The 18172-nt window shown below is 28.6% G+C and overlaps 9 protein-coding genes across 9 annotated transcripts; 4 read left to right on the forward strand and 5 right to left on the reverse strand. All coding sequences in view use genetic code 6, as the record gives it.

The window, feature by feature from the left end:
- Window positions 1–812: 812 nt before the first annotated feature.
- On the forward strand, window positions 813–4913 carry SS50377_27684 (uncharacterized protein; the record flags this gene model as incomplete). Its single annotated transcript, XM_067911469.1, has 1 exon — window positions 813–4913. One exon carries the CDS (start codon window positions 813–815, stop codon window positions 4911–4913), a length of 4101 nt encoding a protein of 1366 aa, XP_067762156.1.
- Window positions 4914–5482: 569 nt separating this feature from the next.
- Window positions 5483–8227, reverse strand: SS50377_27685 (Nrap family protein; the record flags this gene model as incomplete). The annotated part of the gene is made up of 1 exon (XM_067911470.1): window positions 5483–8227. One exon carries the CDS (start codon window positions 8225–8227, stop codon window positions 5483–5485), a length of 2745 nt encoding a protein of 914 aa, XP_067762157.1.
- A 77-nt stretch (window positions 8228–8304) lies between these two features.
- Window positions 8305–9348, forward strand: SS50377_27686 (uncharacterized protein; the record flags this gene model as incomplete). Its single annotated transcript, XM_067911471.1, has 1 exon — window positions 8305–9348. One exon carries the CDS (start codon window positions 8305–8307, stop codon window positions 9346–9348), a length of 1044 nt encoding a protein of 347 aa, XP_067762158.1.
- Window positions 9349–9360: 12 nt separating this feature from the next.
- Window positions 9361–9873, reverse strand: SS50377_27687 (uncharacterized protein; the record flags this gene model as incomplete). The annotated part of the gene is made up of 1 exon (XM_067911472.1): window positions 9361–9873. One exon carries the CDS (start codon window positions 9871–9873, stop codon window positions 9361–9363), a length of 513 nt encoding a protein of 170 aa, XP_067762159.1.
- A 31-nt stretch (window positions 9874–9904) lies between these two features.
- SS50377_27688 (uncharacterized protein) lies at window positions 9905–11539 on the reverse strand (the record flags this gene model as incomplete). The annotated part of the gene is made up of 1 exon (XM_067911473.1): window positions 9905–11539. The coding sequence occupies one exon, from the start codon at window positions 11537–11539 to the stop codon at window positions 9905–9907; it is 1635 nt and encodes a 544-aa protein (XP_067762160.1).
- Window positions 11540–12081: 542 nt separating this feature from the next.
- On the reverse strand, window positions 12082–12411 carry SS50377_27689 (uncharacterized protein; the record flags this gene model as incomplete). The annotated part of the gene is made up of 1 exon (XM_067911474.1): window positions 12082–12411. One exon carries the CDS (start codon window positions 12409–12411, stop codon window positions 12082–12084), a length of 330 nt encoding a protein of 109 aa, XP_067762161.1.
- Window positions 12412–12480: 69 nt separating this feature from the next.
- SS50377_27690 (Lipase class 3 family protein) lies at window positions 12481–13710 on the reverse strand (the record flags this gene model as incomplete). Its single annotated transcript, XM_067911475.1, has 1 exon — window positions 12481–13710. The coding sequence occupies one exon, from the start codon at window positions 13708–13710 to the stop codon at window positions 12481–12483; it is 1230 nt and encodes a 409-aa protein (XP_067762162.1).
- Window positions 13711–14723: 1013 nt separating this feature from the next.
- SS50377_27691 (uncharacterized protein) lies at window positions 14724–16550 on the forward strand (the record flags this gene model as incomplete). Its single annotated transcript, XM_067911476.1, has 1 exon — window positions 14724–16550. One exon carries the CDS (start codon window positions 14724–14726, stop codon window positions 16548–16550), a length of 1827 nt encoding a protein of 608 aa, XP_067762163.1.
- A 401-nt stretch (window positions 16551–16951) lies between these two features.
- On the forward strand, window positions 16952–18154 carry SS50377_27692 (putative Amino acid transporter; the record flags this gene model as incomplete). The annotated part of the gene is made up of 1 exon (XM_067911477.1): window positions 16952–18154. One exon carries the CDS (start codon window positions 16952–16954, stop codon window positions 18152–18154), a length of 1203 nt encoding a protein of 400 aa, XP_067762164.1.
- Window positions 18155–18172: the final 18 nt, after the last annotated feature.

The raw sequence follows: 18172 nt of genomic DNA on the forward strand, positions 1-18172 counted from the left end.
TGAATAATAAAATTAAGCCTATAATTTTTATAAATGCTACGCTATATATAAAAAAGTATAAATATATCCGTATCGTATTAATAATTTTTATACAGATTATATTAGTTTTATCAACATCACTAAGTAATATGTCCTTGATTGAATTTGATTTTATGTAAGGATCAAAAATTATAATTGAAGAACTGATCCAATAATAATGATTATTTTTAATTACCTTAGTGTAAAATTATAAATAATAGTATATCAAAGTTGATTGCATCTTATATATTAGGTTACTATAGCTAATTCTGTGAATAAATCAGGATTTCATGCATAATATTTGATTTTCATCTTGTTAAATTGAATTCTGTTAAAAATATTCATATAAAACGAATTCAAGGCTTTTTGATATATTGATAAATTTTAGTGAAATTATATTATTAATAAAGAAAATAATTAAATTATTATAAGAGTAAATCATTTTTTAATAAGCTTCATCTGAGTAAATTAGATTGAAAAATTCAAATTTTATTACATTTTTATTATACACTTGTTTAATATTAGATAAAAGAACCAGTGAAATAATATAATTATAATATTCCCCTTATATAAAACAGTATTAGATAATACTTTATTAAAAACGGAGCAAACTAATTAAATTTTTAGATATCATAGTTTGATTAGAATGTATATGCAGAGTATTATTATTTCAAATTATATTTGAAAATTATGATATGTTTTCTTCATTGAGGAAATGATAGTTTATAGACACCTCTTATACATATTTCTATTATTATATAATATTATTTAATCTAGTACTCCACTCCAATTACATGTCTCACTAATCATTTTAGGTACCCCCGATCTTTTTAGACTCAGATTTTTAAGTTTTGTAGTAACATAGCCAACAAGAATAATTACACGTTGTAAAAATCCCAGTATCTTAAACTTCTATAGATATGCCGTTAGTTTCTCCAGATACAATTAAATCTCTTATTAGCTGCACTAATTCGAACACAATCACACTATAAACGGTGTTTGGAGTATAAGATCACGTATCATTACAGTAAATTAGATTAAATATATTATAGACTATTAAATAAAGAGGTTTTGATGGAATTCGTGCTATCTCGAGAGTATAACTATAATAGTTTTTAGATTCAAATCACTAATTTGATGTACAATTACGTAATTCTATAAAAGATTATCTTACTAGACCTATAGATAAAGAATGTATAGAAGCATAGTTTGATTCAAACCCATAATCTAATAGTACATTTTCAACTTTAAATTTACTCTAAAAAATCAAAGAATAATGCCAAGACTAGTAGCCTAGAGGTACCAAACGTTTCTATACGAAGAAGCTTATTTCATTCTTACTCGGAGATGGCCGTAATCCTTACCTTGGAAGAATGATTTTTTCTCAAATTGGCAATAAGATGACAGACTACCATCGACTTTAATTAAATAATAGTTTTGCACATTTTCATGTTACAAAAGGTTCAGAGAATCCTATTTTTAACGAAGAACTAACTGAAGAAATGTAAAACAGTCACTTATACGGATTTAACGGTCGGTCAGTTGTTATAGAGCATATAGAGCCATTTACACTAGGTCTTTAACTTCCAGGAATGGCTATGAAGCCATCATTTTTAGGTCATACGTAAAACTTAAATACATTCAAAGAAATTGTTGAATCAAAATTTTACAATAAAGGGAAAAACCCATTCACATTCCCATTTATTCCACAATCTAATTTAATCAACTCTTATGAATCACTAGAGAACCTAAAATATCAACTTAAGACTCTATTTGTTTCAGAGGAATTAGACCATGCAGTACCAGTTTTAGAACTATGCCATGGAATCGCTCCATTTTCAAGTTACCAACAACAGAATCGCTTCCTTCTCACTAGAAATAGAAATAGTGCTATTACTCGTAATCCAGCATAGAAAATTGAGTCTAAACTAAAGCTTAATTCAAGTTAATTTACACTTCGAGAGCTTCCATTAGCATTTACTGTAGGTTAGTTCATACCAACAAAACATTTTGATATGAAATAAGCAGATTCAAAATAAGCGAAAACTTCACTATAATAGAGTTAATAAGACCCTAAAATGGTACTGGCAGAAATGTATAGGCGTGAAAGAAGCGCATAATTTTACTACAGAATAGTTCAAGTTTAAGAGGATAAAAAAGTAATTGATGCTGTGGCATCGGAAATTTTTCCACGAGAAAATAAAAATAAGGACTATTTAAAAATAGAAAGTAACAGAGTAGTATATAATGGCTTAGATGAGAACAACAAAATAGAAGAATTAACCAAACATATGCTAATTTATGAAAATTAAATTGCTACTTGTTAGTATGTATAACAATTTTGGGATAAAACTAAAGCTATTAATTATTTCCACTAAATTTTTTAAGCATATAACAGGTATTCAAATAAAAAGACAGTGGAAGAGAAGTACAGTCATGTGTGGTTTATGTTAGACCGATTTTTGGGTTGGATGAACTTATCTCAAAGCCTGATTTGTAATAATAGACTCGCAAAATATTACTGGATTTCAACTTACTAGACACCAGATTAAAGCTAACATGTGATTCTACAACACAATACATTCAAGTCTTTCGCACCATCATAAGTATATTAAAAATGCTAATAAATAGATAGCTCAATTATCAAATAACTGAAATTTTCATCTGTTACATCTCAAAATTATACTTCAAACTACAAAAAAGTTGAAGACTACGGCCGTCAAGATTCAATTTCACTTCGTGATCCTTTTGAAAACAATATATGTTTTAATGTTAATGCACAGCGTATTTAAGTTTGTCACAAGTACAATTTGATAGGCCAAACATTTATGCATACAATGACCCAAGAATAACAACGTGGCGTTTAAAACTGGTAGGCTCGCTACGATCAAGCATTTAAAAAGCTTGAATCAATTGATTTGTTCACTCAAGAAGCTAGGCAATCAGTAACTCAATTGAACTACTAAAAACGTCGTAAAAATATATAAAACCAAGATAGTTATGTAGAAACACATTTAAACTGTTTATATGTCGATGTTAAATAATTAAAAACGGCTTTTATGAAAATGTAGTAAACGAACTGCCATCCAAATTAGCTAGATAACGCTGAAATGAATGTTTTTGTTGAGAATTCGGAATTGCGTAAGTTAGTTCCAACTGTTATCAAAAAGGTTATGGAACGTGGAAACGAGCAGTCGAGGTCCCTATCAAACAACGAATATTATGATGTTTTATTCGCTGCTGGTTAAAAAATAGTTCATTCTATCAATGAATTTATAAAGTGTAATGGCCAAAAGGGCCCTATTGTGAAACGTTATATTAGCGATAACTTGAATTAAATGGAAAAAGCAATGAAATTTTTCAGCGAATCTGGTGATAGTTTCAACCTCATGTCACATGATATATTTACAGTATAAATAGACAAACTTTTATCTAAGGATCTGAGTAATTTAGAACCAATAAAGGGATACAAGTCAACACAGAATACTACCAATTTTAAACAAGAGGGGAAGGTTATCAACGAATAAATTTTTATTAATTACGATGCTTTGCAGACAATGTAAAAATAATCAGTTTCTCGTGATATCCATTTATCACAAGAGTATAACGAGGCTATGTACGAACTTGGTCGTTTTTTAAAAATAAAAAAGGTATCCGAGCGTGAACAAATCGAATTTTAGATTTTCTTTTCAAATGGTTTTGAAGTCTTAATTAACGATAAAAACTGTTTTGATGATGCGTCATAATTTATTAAATAACAAAAGGATGTAAAGGAGTTTATTAATGAATTTTAAAAATTAGATGATAAAGCTAAAAACTACTGTAATTAGACATATAAATATGCTGTTAGCAATCGGTTTGTGTCTCCACCTATTTGCGGAAATCAGAACTGCAATTTTAAGTTTAATCAGACAATTGATCAGGATGTTTATTACGTAAATTTATAATAATCATATTTGAATAATATAGAATTTCACGATGGATATAGCTTAATAACGTTTGACAAACCTATTTCTGAAATGGGAAGCTTCGTTAATTCTCAGCAAAAAGCTTATCTTTTGACTATGAATTCAAAGTCAAAAGCGGCTGCTCTGAATCAAAACCTCGATTGGGCAACTGCCTACCAACACGATCTAGATATTATTGAATAATTTCCGGTAAAAATAGATCTAGACCAATTCTTAAATTCTAGAAAAAAATTTACAGAACAAATTAAAAATATCTAATTATATAATAACTAAATTAGTTTAGTATCAGAGTTTATTAAGTCAGTACCTATTACCCAGGCATAGCTCTTTGATAAATAACTAGTGCTAACAGAAAAGTTCTTTGACTTTGATGGAGGCATTTTGTAGCAGGGAATCTCATAATTTTATACCCGTATGACCTAACAGTTTTATGATATTTATGCTAAAATAAACGATGGAAAGCGCCCAGACTTCCTTGATGATATTTAAAAATTATTGAACAATAAGTAGAATCTATCTATTAGATATATTTTAATAAAGTAAGTTGTGCATTTGCTCAAACTAGTGCTCAAATAATCATTATACGTTATGGAGCCATGGACGCTGGACGATATAAAATCAGAGAAGAATTTGAGGTTGCTGTACCGAAAAGAAGCGGTAGAAGTGGATGGAAGATGTTTTGGAACAAGATCTTTTTGGGGGTCAGTATTGTACTTAATGGACGAGTTAAGAGCATGGAATGCACGTTCTGATGAGGAAAATGTTTACTATTTCGGGCTACGTGCTGGAGATTTGCTAGCTGCACATGAATCTTAAGAACGCGGCTTGCTGACTGTTTAACTCGTTCGTTAAGAATAAATTTAATCAACTTAGATCTTAGAGGAGGATATTTTCGAATCTGAGTGTAGGAGGAAGGGGTTCTTGTGATATGGGTATTGATAATTTTTATTTTTTAAGTTATATTTGTATGCTCAGTTGCTAGAAGTATATTCTAATGTTTTAATATTTGCCGTTATTATTTTATTTAAAGATCTTTTATCCAGTAAATTTGTTTGAAATATTTGAGTATACGAATACTATAAAACGTTAATAAAATGTCAACTTAATTGGAATAAAGTTACAGTTACACATATAATATTTCTAAGGGTCATATTTAATGCATTAAATAGGCATTAGTAATAGGAAATATATACATGATAAATTAAGCATAAATTGACGTACCAAAAAAGATGAGTTAATACAACTAGGAAAACTAAAGTAGTTTAAACTGAGCATTATGGTAAATGATTGAATAATTAGTAATCATGACAGAGATATCCCTACTGCCCTTTCACAGTTAACTAACATAAATAATAGATTCACCAAATTATATTTAACTTTGATAATTATTAAACAATCAACTTATTGATATAAAAGATGTAATAAATATACTATTTTCAAAATAATACAATAAAATATTCATCATTCGAGCTAACCTGAAGGAGTATTTACCTATTTCACACTTCTCTAATCTCAGTTTCCCCATTATAATCTTCTTCTTCAGTCTCCCAAAGTTCCTCTCCACACTCTTTGCCATTTCGTTCCATATACTATAAAACTGCAAAATTTACACCTCCCAAATCTTCCTAATATTCACAATTTTCAATTTTACTTTATAATTATTTATTTACATAAACACAGCTAAAAATTCCTCCACTCTCTATAAGAACCTCCTCAATGAACCGTTATTCGTCAAATTTTGCTATTTCCCCTTCAGCTTTGTAGAATTAAATATCATCAGGCAGATCTTAAATTCTGAATTCTGTGAAATTTTTAAGTTTTTTAAACCCTAAAAATTAGTTCTTTAAATACTAAACTTCATAAAAAGGTGTAGAAATCTTAATAATATTCGGTATAATTTAACGCAAAAATTCAGGATTCAAGTTAGAAAGTGGTAAATATTGTGCATGTTGTATCTATAGTTATTACACAGCTGAAGATTCTAAATAAAATAAATCTTTATTTTATTTAGAGATATTATCATTAATTAATAAAACAAATGATAAATCTTATACATTAGGTTTGAATAATGCGATTGACTTGAATTTTTAATCGAAAAGCATCTGATCCAATGAATTTAATGCGATTTAACACAAGATTGATAATCTCTTAAAAAGCTGTTCGCTAATATTTGAGAACATAGTGCCTTCTTCGTCTCCCTTAACTGCAATTTTCAAATATTTAGGAATTTCCATAATATCATCTAGTTTCACATTAATTTCAAATTTTCTCTCTTAATTATAAGCGAAAAATTTTAGAAAATGACGAAATAAACTCAAGGAACTGAAAATATGGTTTTCAGTATCTTTAAGCTTGCTATTTTCACTAAATGGTATGGCACATATCATTTCAATTAGCTCATTACTTATCATATTTTCACAACAAATACTTTAATATGGAGATTTTTAAACCTAAAAATCTACAACTTTAGTCGCCTGATTCACAATATTTTTAAGATCATTTTCTAACAAATTTTCTTCAGTTAAAAGTTCCTCAAAAGATGTATTTTGTTCGCTTGCAATTCGTTAGAAACGTTCTATTAGTTATATCATTTATGGTGAATTAAAAACTCCTAAATAATCAATTAAAGCTGGCTAAAATGAGTACGTAGGAATCAGCTGCATTTGAAGAAACTGCTTAGCGAGCTATATAGCTTGTGAATATGATGGATACTGTTAAATTAATGTATTAGTAAGCTGGGAGTGTTAAATTATCGATCTTTAGAGTTTGTATAAATAATCAAACTTAGAGACTGAAAGTGATTTTTAAATTATTTAATCAGCATCTGTGAGACATAAGAGACGGACAGTTATTAAGGTATTTTGGGATGTAAGAAGCTAGGCCTCTAAGTGCGTATTATGATTTTAGAGTTAAATTCCATGTTATTTTGGCAATAGATTTGTCAATTTCTACAAAATAAGTGCTTTTAAGAGTTAATTTGCAGCTGGCGTCCAGTACCAATTTCCAAATCCGGTTACTGAAATAAACCCATTTAAATTAATATCATTTGTTTAGTTGATAGTTATATCAAAAACTGTAAAAGGAAAATTGTGATTTTAGTTGATTTGGGATAGGTAATACTTAAAGGTCGATAAAGTTTCTGTGAGTTAGAAATCATATTTGGATTCTACATGTCTTTCTAATTTTTAGCTATGGAAACATTAATACGATTTAGTATCGGAGTGAATTGTTGAAATATAACGGAGCAGCGACTCTACAAATAAGTCTTTTGATTCAAATTCTTCAAAAATTGTACAAATTCGCATTTCACCGTTTTAGAATCTCCTGAACTCAGCTTTTTAACCAAATAATAGCTTGAACTTCTGAACTGCTACTTTTTCTGTGACTAATGGCCCTTTGAATATCTAAAATGGTATGAAATCAGATTTATACTAGACTTAAAAATAGCAAGTTTCATTCTCATAATCGCTTAAAACTAAGTTAGAAATACTAAAAAGTGACAGAACTTCCTAAATTATCTCTTTTAAATTTTCAAAATTTTCAAAATTACTTAATTAGAGTGAAAAATAGAAATCGAATTGACAATAACAGCTATACGGTAACGGTGGGGCCCTCAGATTTGTTTTCTGCGGTATGAGAATTGGCAAGACATTAAACTCCTTTTTGCTCAAAAGGTTGAAATAAGCATTGTCGATAGCCTGCTGCCAGTAGATCTCGTGAGGCGAAAAAGCTATTTTAAGCTACTAAACTGTCGATAAAAACACCTTCAGAATCTACTCGGAATGAGAGAGGCTCAGGAGTACGTTGTTGGCGCTACACGCCTGCTGGACAATTTGGATCGCCCGGAGGACTGAAATATCGTGCTGGTGCGCGCTAGCGCTCTGATACAAAATGAGGACCAATGAGAACAGGTTTTCGTTCGTTTAGAATTCAGGCAGGTCGCCGTAGGGCCAGTTTGGCTTCGTATCGAATATCTGGTTCTCTATTTGGATTTTCTGGGCATTTTCGGTGTATAAAGTAGTAATTTCTGGTGAAAAACAGAAGGGGCATCCGACGGTAAAAAGTGATTTCGCAGTAATTTTTTAGACTTTCAGGGCTGTTTGGATCTGCTTAGCGGATAGAGTTTAGACAGTTTCCACGTGGAATCCAGACGCAAATTCAGCTATTTAAGGTGATAGGAAATTCAGCGTCTGAAATTGAGCACGTAATGCGAATTGCTCGTTAAGCGAGAGCTGGTTCATGTTTGTGGAGCGGAAAGCAGAATGGAGGAATTAAAAGATGTATTTATATATAATATTTGCATATACATAAAGTTCAAATGTTGATTTTTATTTTTGGGTTATAGGTGCAAACCGGAGTTTCAATTTCGATCACCAAAGACGGTATTATGGCTTATATAGATAAACTCATAGATTATGCAGTTTTTAATTTGTAAAATTTTGATTTTGGGAATTTTGATGAAAAAATAGATTTAGGGTTAACTGGTTTTAGAGTTTAAATTGATAATATACGAATCACGGATTTTATGGCATATAATTATACATTTACATTACAACCCTAGTATTTTGACATTAAAAATGCCGTTATTTAGGGTTCACTTTAGTACAATATATTTTAAACTTCATTCCCTTATCTGGAGTTTAAGGGTGGATCTACTGGATTAATGAATTTAAATGTGTTTGCAGAAGTTAATTTTTATTTGAATGAAAGTACTAAGCTTCTAAATTTTAAATTAGTTTCAATATCAACACAGATAGTTAATATTGAACTGTATTTGTAAGATGGGTACTTAAATTAGTTATTTACTACATTTAAATATGTTTTTGAGGATCTTATTACTAAAGCAATTTTTCCTGTTGGATATCAAATCTTAGGTTAAATAATTAATGGGTTTTTAAATTTTAATTATTTAATAAAGAGTGGTGAGTGCACTTATAGTTATTAGTTTAATAATTTTAAGGTAGATAGTAGGTATATCGTATTTTAACATCAAGGATTTTGCAATACAGCTGTTGATACATTCTTGCTTCCAGATAATTATACATCTGATTAAATAAATTATATTATCTCAATAGATGTAATCAAAAGTGTATTTGGTGAAAATATATAGATAAGTATACGAAATGGCATCGTTGTGAGACTAAATGGATTGAAATCTTTATGCCAGGTAGTTCTAAAATCAGTAGTGGATGATAATGATAACACTAAGTTACGTGGGTAAGTTTAACTAAATTGTGAAAATAAGTAAATTGAGATGCTATTTAATAAAAATGCTCCATTATTATATAATGTATGGTTTGTATAGTTTGGAAATATCATATACTAGCCAAATTATGTTATTTTAACGGGATACTTTATCTGAGTTGATTATTTATCAATAGTAATCTTTAGATGATGTGGATTATTCAGTTTCAGTTATATAATAATCTTCGCTAAATAACTCTGATAATTATAGATTTAAATTAATATAATGAAATAATTAAGAGTCTGTTTGCTCATAATCATCACTTAAATCATCATCATCATCACTTTATTCATCAAATGATGAATATGTATACGAATTTTCATCTGTAAAGTCGTCATTAGTTAAGCGTTAATTATAAGATTCTTTATAATGAAATACCTTACTTTATTATGCTATAATTTTAGGACAAAGTATAATTTTGTTTAGTTAGTTCTTTTTAAATCCTAGTTTTGCCAGGCTGATTCCTGGAGCAATGGTAGGTAAAAGCTATCCATTAAAAATGAAGTAATAATATTTTTACTATAAGTTGAATGAATATTCTTTTATTTACTTTATAAGATTAGTTAATAACATTTGACTATCACTAAGCACAATTCTTTTGGATCTTACTCCAAAAATTTTTAGGTAGATATCAAGACCCATTTTGAAATAATTATATATAATTATAAAGTTATCACATATCACTGGCAAATTTCTACAATAGTACCCAGTTCATAACCTTATCGTCAGCCGTCTCTTCTAATCTCCAGCTAGTGCTCATATTCGCAGCAGAAACAAAGAATTAGTCAACACTGAAATCGTTTAATGCAACTTTGTTTACTTTCTTTGATTGAAGCAGCCTTTTAGCCTACTGTATGGTGTTATCTTATCCGATTGATTATTTCATTGCTGAAGTAATAAGATTTCGTTGGTTAGAATCGTTGTTTGAGATAATGTTGAAATAAACAAGGTCACGAATGATTCCTTACTAAATATCTTCATAAGGACATTCTTATAATGTAATCGCAGCTAAATTTAGTATCTCGTTGTTCCCCGCATCACACCCATACTATATATACCCATATAGTTTATGAATATCTTTAGCTAGTACTAGGTCATCTCTAGCTTCAGGTACATCATTTTCACTGAAAAATTATTCTAAACCGTTCAAATCGACTTCAGAAGTTTACTAGCCACATATTTCCTAAATTTTACCTACAATTGCATTTCTGAGCATATCAGATGACTATGATACTCCTGCTAACTATGAGTAGTGTCCAGCTAGAAAAAAATTGTGATCTTCTTCTGCTAATCGAGCCATTCGCATATTTAATAGTTTAGACTACTCAGTAGAAGGAAAAATTGTATTTGCAAAATTTGCCATTTCATTATAAATTTAAGCTAAATTTCCAGACTAAATTAATATAGAAAAACAGTAGTTTTTTGCATTGAGAAGTTTCTCAGTATAGACTTAAAAGAGGGTTTGTGGAGCATTTTCGAGAATATAAAGACAATCAATAAGCTATGATTTGGCCTAAAGGGAAGCGATTTCAATAAGTACTTTTGTGTAATTTGTCAAATTAGAAACCTGACGTGTTCTTACAGCCGCATCCAAAGCTATAAACAGCACGAATCTCTCCTCTTCAGAAGTGAACGTAGTAGAAATAACGTCAAAGAGTTTTTCCAAAGGTTGAGGGTTCTACAAAAATCGCAATACTTGCGTAAAGAATTTAGCGAATTTTGATTATTAAGTATTTGCTTATGAATGTTCTTCTAGTTTATACGTTTTTTATTATTTTAATTAAATAAGTAAATAATACAAATACTGAATTGCTGGATCATTTGAGAGTTTTTTTGAAAATTCTGGGTCTAATTTCTTCTATATAAGCTGATAAACTGGAAGATGAACAGGGTCTGAAACGGTTTGAATTGGTACGTTTTGTTGCAAGGAATTAAGAATTTGCTGAGATTGTGGTGTATTACGAGTTTAAAGAAGTTTAAAGAGGCTTTGAATGTCATTGGTCAAAAGAAGCTTCACTTACTATTTCTGATCATCCAGAGAAATGTCTTGAGTGAAGAAAGTGACAGCATTTGATAGAGTTTGAATTATAAGAAATGGCGAAAGATCGTTATTAAGCCGTGAATAAGTGAGTTGAAATAAAGTTTATAGTTAGAAATTAAGAGGTTAGCTAAAGTGTTTTGGAACTTACTCAAGAACAGGAGAAATCAATGCAAATGTAGCAACTTTAGACTAAATAGTTTAATTAAGTAGCATGATGTGACGCATTGTCCGTTTAGATAAGATAACAAATTAGGTTGAGCACTTCATGTTAATTTTTTAGAATGAAAATTTAATACACAAATATTAGTGTATAAAATTATTTAAATAACTAAATTTATTTAATAGTTACCGTTCAATAGTGAAATACAATGTCAGTTAAAATAGATTAAATAATAAGTTAAATAATCAGTTTAAGGTACGATTGATTAAATTTTGATACTATTTATGATTGAATATCATGCTTCTTAAATTTCTGCAAATAATTCAACTACTTCATAGTTCTATAAAAATATGTTAGTTAAATCTTTCTTTATATTAAGACTTACATTTTTATTTAGGCTAATTATTACTTTTAGCTTTTAATTCATGATATAAATATTATTCTTATTTCTATAAATAAATAATAATCATTATAGATTTGATTGTGAATATAATAGGAGATAATTACACAAAAGTCATTCATTAAATATTAATCTAGATAATCGAATTATAAATAATTACACTTTTAATATTTTGTTAAAGTTACATGTAACTATTTTACATAGCAGACTGATATAATAATTAAAATTGCAGTGTATTGATATCATATATCATTTACGGTATTTATTTGCGAGATTAGTTCTATATTCATTATAAACTATTTAGTTAGGTAAAGCAAATTGTTTCTTTTATGCGATTTCTTATAATATATTCGAGAAAATATATTAATGCTTGTATCTTGGTTCCAGATCTTAAAATTAAATAGTGACGAATTGATTAAGAGGAGCCTTTATACTACTAGATTCTAGTTTAGATACTATGTTATTTCTTTTAACAAGTGGTAGTTCAAATTTTGTGTTCAAATTTCGGACAACTTGTATACTTTTCTCTACTCGTAAGATTTCATTTAATATTATCATCAATTTTTCATTTTTAATCATTACTAGAATAAAATTATAATAAATTATATTTGAAATATATTAATCACTAATAATTTAAGATATTTAATATCAAATGAATTTAGCAAGATCTGCAATTAAAGCATGATAACCAACATGGTCTAAAACACCTTAAATCGTGAAATAAAACTCTTGTATATCATGTACGCTTACCTATACTAAATTTCCTTTCATAAACTAGAATACGTTTCCAGCTATAAATAAATCAGTTTTTCTAGTTAACCGCTGGCTTAATATTCTGATTTCTGGAAGATATCCAATTTAAGCAATAAAATATTACTCACAAAGTTAAAAATTCTTTTCGTCAGACTAGATTATAGTATCATTATCAAAATCGTCAACACTTTGCTTAACATCACTGGATTTATTCTTTAATTTTAACATAGAAAGTCTCATTCTCATAAGTGTAACAGCTTATGCATGAAATGAGAATTAGGGAAGATAATCAAACCCGTTTAAAATTGTTGTCGAAAAAGATTTTGCTAACATCGAAAAATTATAGTCGCCAACAATACATTATCCGCAGTTAATAGTAGTAGCATTATACTTTTACAACCTAAGTAGATATGTTAAAATAACTGAAATTGAAGCACCAATTGAATATCCAATGATTTTAATATCTTTGTTTTAATCCAGTGTCTTTTTAAGAATTTACATTACATAGGATGCTGCTGCAAAGAACCCAGAGTGAAAATAGTATCCATAATGATATTCAGGTGTAAAATCAAGAGTGGTGTAAGCATCATTAAAATTTGTTGATGCTCTAATAACTACTGTATACGTTTTATTTGCCTCGGATACAAAAAATGATGGTGTTCTAAATGTAGACATTTAATCGTAATCAAGAATAATTGTGTCCTTAAATTCTTAATATTTCCAATAGGCTACTTATTTTTCAGAAAGAGATACAAAATTAGTTTTCTCTATAAATTTATCTCGAATTAACAATTTTAAATATGTCTATGGAGTTACAGACTATTACTTAGACATTTATTATTGTTATAATTCGTTGAAGTCTACCGATACTCTTATGCTACGAACTATCTCTTTGATTTGGTCATTATCTTCTAGTTTTTAGTAAAACTGATAGTGTTCTCCATATTTATAGCATTCCAGATGCTGAAACATAAATATTAGTAGCATCATTACAAAAGAAAAAGTTGTTTACCCTGCAAGATACAGTTATCTCTTAAATTCAATATAAAACGTATTAAACACAAGCTTTTATGCAGATTTATTGAATGAAGTTTCATTTTCTAATAGGTTATTTACAGTTTCCATATTAAAATTATATACTTTCTAGAAATATATATATATATTTATATATAGTTCTTTGAAATTGCATATTTCAAACTTATATATAATAAATTTATATTTACATCTGAATAATATATAGCATCTATATAATAAATTAATATATTAGTTTTGTGTAAAGTTGTCAAAGCGTGTAAAGTTAAGATATAAATTAAATAATAGTAAAATATATAAATTAAACTTCAGAAAAATATCGAATTATGTTTATAAATGAAAAATAAAATGCTTTTAGAATAATTTTCTGTATAACATTAAAACAATATGATGTCATATTATTATTACAAAATTTTATCTACAACAAACATACGTTTTGTTAAATATGATTTCAGCAATGACTAGAATTAATTAAAATTAATTGTTTGTTGCTTTCTTCTGATAGTAAATAACTGATTATTACCTGTTAATTGTGTGAAAAGCATTAGTTACTTCTTATAAATATTTTTGTTTAAATCTATCGTAATGTTCACTTGCTAAAATATGGAAATAAATTATATTCTCTATATATAATGCCATATTATATTTAATTATAATTAAATAGGCTCTAATATATAATCCACATCTAAACGAAAGAGTAATTGCTTTAAGTATCAATCATGCAATTGTGCAAATTTTATTTAAATTTCTATAAGTTTCTAGTTAATTCGTCGTCTGCTCCTCAATTTTTACTACAACTCGATAAACAAATACTTGTATCAGAATTTTGTAATCATATTCACACAAATTTATACAATAATTAAAAAGATACCAAAATATATTTTAATCACTAATGATTAAATTACTAATTTTATTATTTATAATGCTGTTTTCTACGTTATAATTCCATAAACTCCTCTTCAGTCAAAATAATTTAAACATTATTTTCCATTAAAAATTATTTATACTAATAATATATAATATTAATATATTTATTTTTCATTACCATTTTGGATAGATAATATAACGATTGTAATATCTTCACAAAACCGCTCATATTTTCCAAAATGCCGATTACGCATTACAACCCATAGTCAGCTAAAAAACCGGTATCTCCGCGTACATAGATTGCATTAGCACGACTTGGTATGACAGTACAGGATACATAAGTTTAATCATATGAAGAATTATTTGCAAAATATAGAGACCACGAAACTGTTTTAAAAACATAGGAGCTGTAATCACAGCTTACATAAAATTATTTAAACTAGCTTTCATAAGAGTATGAAAACATAACATAGTAAGGTATATCTTAAGAAGAGTTTATATATGCCAATAAACCGCAAGCTCTTGAAAATCTTGTTATAACAAATTTGACAATTTCCCAATTAGACCAACGCAACAAAGAATATGAAATTAATACAAAACTAAATGAAGCTAAAAGAGTTCAGATTTTACATGTTTTCCATTAGAGACAGGATCAGAAATTATCTTACTTGAACGAAAAATAGCAAGATGTAGAGAAACGTCGACTGGAGCTAATTAGGTAATAGGAAGAAGAAAGATAGGAAAAAATTCTTATTTAGAAAGAGAAATAATAGTAAATATAAACTTAAATAGCAAATACAGAATCATAAATTGAAAAATAGAAATAAATAATTATTGATAGTTTACTATTAAAAAATGAAAAGATGACGTAGGAAAAGCTTCGAAAAAAGTAGGAAATGATAGAAAAAACAAAATTAAAATGGTAAGAACAATAAAATATGATAGTTGAAGCTGAGAAATAACAAAAACTTGAAGAGTCTAGAAAGGCGTAAAGCTATCAAAATAAGATATAACAGGAAAAACTTTTAGCAAAGTAGCGCGAGTAACAAATAATACTCACCCGTTAGCAAAAATTATCTGCATAGAAATATAAAGATGCAGAGCAAGCGGAAAAACTTTAAAAGCTCTCATATCATCGTGAAAATGCTCAAAAATAACTCGAAATATCCCTATAGGAGAAGCAAGAAAAAGCACTTTAAATATCAAATAAGCTAAAACTCGAGCGAACTACAAGCTTGCTTGAAAAGTAAGATCTGCTCAACTTGAAAATTACATAAACTACAAATTCTAAATAGCTAATTTTTGAGGAAAAACTCAAAAAGAAGCAGTAAAAATTAGCATAAACTGAACGAGTTTTCGAGTAAATTGAACGTGGACGCCGTGAAAGTTAGTCTATGATTATTGGTAACTAAGCGGAACACGATTTAGAACTAATGTAGAAGTTTTAAAATGCTGAAATGGAGAAGCGCAAACGTGAATTCTAAAGGCAATTGGGAAGCATAAAAGTATAAGAGAAGTAAGAGGAAATATTACGTCTTGGAATGTAAAAGTAGGAGTTATCGTGCTAGCATGTGCAGAATTCTGTCCGATTTGCTTCGTTGGATGAAAGTGATAAATTAAGAATTTCCCAGCTTTAGGTATAAGAAGTAGGTAAGGAATGGAAAGAGCAATTGGAAAAGGACAAAAAAATTAAAAAATTTCCACGTGTTGAATATGGACATACATAAACCTAAAGAGTAGTTCCAATTTAGCGGCCGATGAGCGGGACGTCAAGTTAGCGGGGGACATATTAAGAGAAACTAGAGTGGAAATCAAAAATTGAAAGTTTGACTGAAAAGCATATCTCGATTATGGAAAAGCGCGTTTTAGAGTAGCAAAAGCGTGAGATTTAAATGTAAAAAGAACTTTGTGGAATTTTAACTGTTACAGAAAAGACTAAAATTCTGTAAAGTCACAAGAAGGAGCGGGATTAAATGAGAAATGAAATGCAGTAAATGCGCAAGGAGTAGTTGGCAGAAATAAAGCACATGTATTTTGTGCTGGAAAAGCGATTTTAGGGTGTGTGAAGAGAATAAGTTTTATTTGAATATGTAATGAAATAAAAAAGATTTTATGCTTACATTATTATAAATTCAGCATATATTAAAAACATAATTTTATTGCCGTGAATAAAATATTTTCGATTTGTTTTATTAGAAAAACATGTGTCTGATACACGATAATTAATATAATATTATTTATTATTTATAATACAAGTTTCTTATAATATTAATTATTAATTTTTATTATTATATGCATATTAGATTTTAGTAATTTACTTTTCAATTGTATAATTTTTGCCTATGCCTTATTACCATATATACAGTATCTTTAATTACTACGATTTAAAATCACAATGTGAATTCATTTAAAAATTTAATATATTTTTATTATTCTTATTAGAGTAAACCAATTCGTATACTTAAAAATGCCTAAATCTAATTACAAAAAGATATCTGAAACTAAATCAGATGGTAGTACTCTAGCATCGACAGTAATAAATATGATAAATTCTGTTATTGGTACAGGTTCATTAACACTTTCTTATGGTATTTCTTAAGCAGGATTATCCGTAGGAACTATATTTTTTATTCTATCTGCTTTTACATCCCACTAAACTTTCTAATATCTGGCATATGTTGGTTAATAAACAGGAATTTATGTTTACAAAGATATAGCACACCATTTATTCAAGAAAAAATGGATTGCTGTGGTAATGTCCATCATTGTTATTTTTTATGTTTGTGGATCATTAGCAGCATATAATGTAGCAATAGCTGATAATATGTTCTGGTTCGACAATAAATTTTATTCCTATGCTTTATTAGTTGCTATTGAGGCTGTTTTAATAGGACCAATTGCTTGCTGTAAGTCGTTGGATGTTCTCAAATACAATGGTTATGTCACTTTGATAACTGCTACTTATGTATCTCTTATAGTAGTAATTTTCTTCTTTACAAATAATATTACTCCCCCACCACCGTGTACCTAGAACTGCTTTAAGTCATCTTCGTTTGCCACTCTTCCTCTATTTCTCGTTTCATTTTGTGGCCATTTTTCTACCTCCTACATCTATAAGGAGATGTAAAATCGCTCTCTTCCACGTTTTGATATTGCAATCGCAGGGACTGCTATTATATTAATCTTTTTAAACGCACTGAATATGTATTTTGGATATTTTACATTTACTGAAACCGTGAGTTCTGATCTTTTAAAGACAATCGCGATTCATTCCAAAAGTTCAAATTTGCTAAAAAGTGCGAATATAGCTCAAATAATTTTGTTGATCGCTCATTATCCTGCTACTGCCTTCGGTGCCCGTAAAAATCTCGAATCACTAATATTCAAATAAGCAGCACCTCTATGGGGTACTGTAACTATAGTATATTTGCTAATGACACTATTGACTATTTTAACATTTTTCGTTGACGAAATTGCACAGATTCTTGATTTTACTGGTAGTTTGGCTGGTAGTTTTGTGATTTTGATTTTTCCATCAGCTATGTGTTTAGTGGTAAATAAAAATTTGAAGGTTAGATGGGTAGATTAGATAATTCCTATGGCTTGTTTAGTTTACGGCTTTGTGGTGTTAATTTTTGGCTTCGTTGGGAGCGTGATTTAATGGGTCTGAATTTATTTTTATTATCAG

This window comes from Spironucleus salmonicida, chromosome 7 (assembly GCF_000497125.1).
Source record: "Spironucleus salmonicida strain ATCC 50377 chromosome 7, whole genome shotgun sequence".
Taxonomy (NCBI): domain Eukaryota; phylum Fornicata; order Diplomonadida; family Hexamitidae; genus Spironucleus; species Spironucleus salmonicida.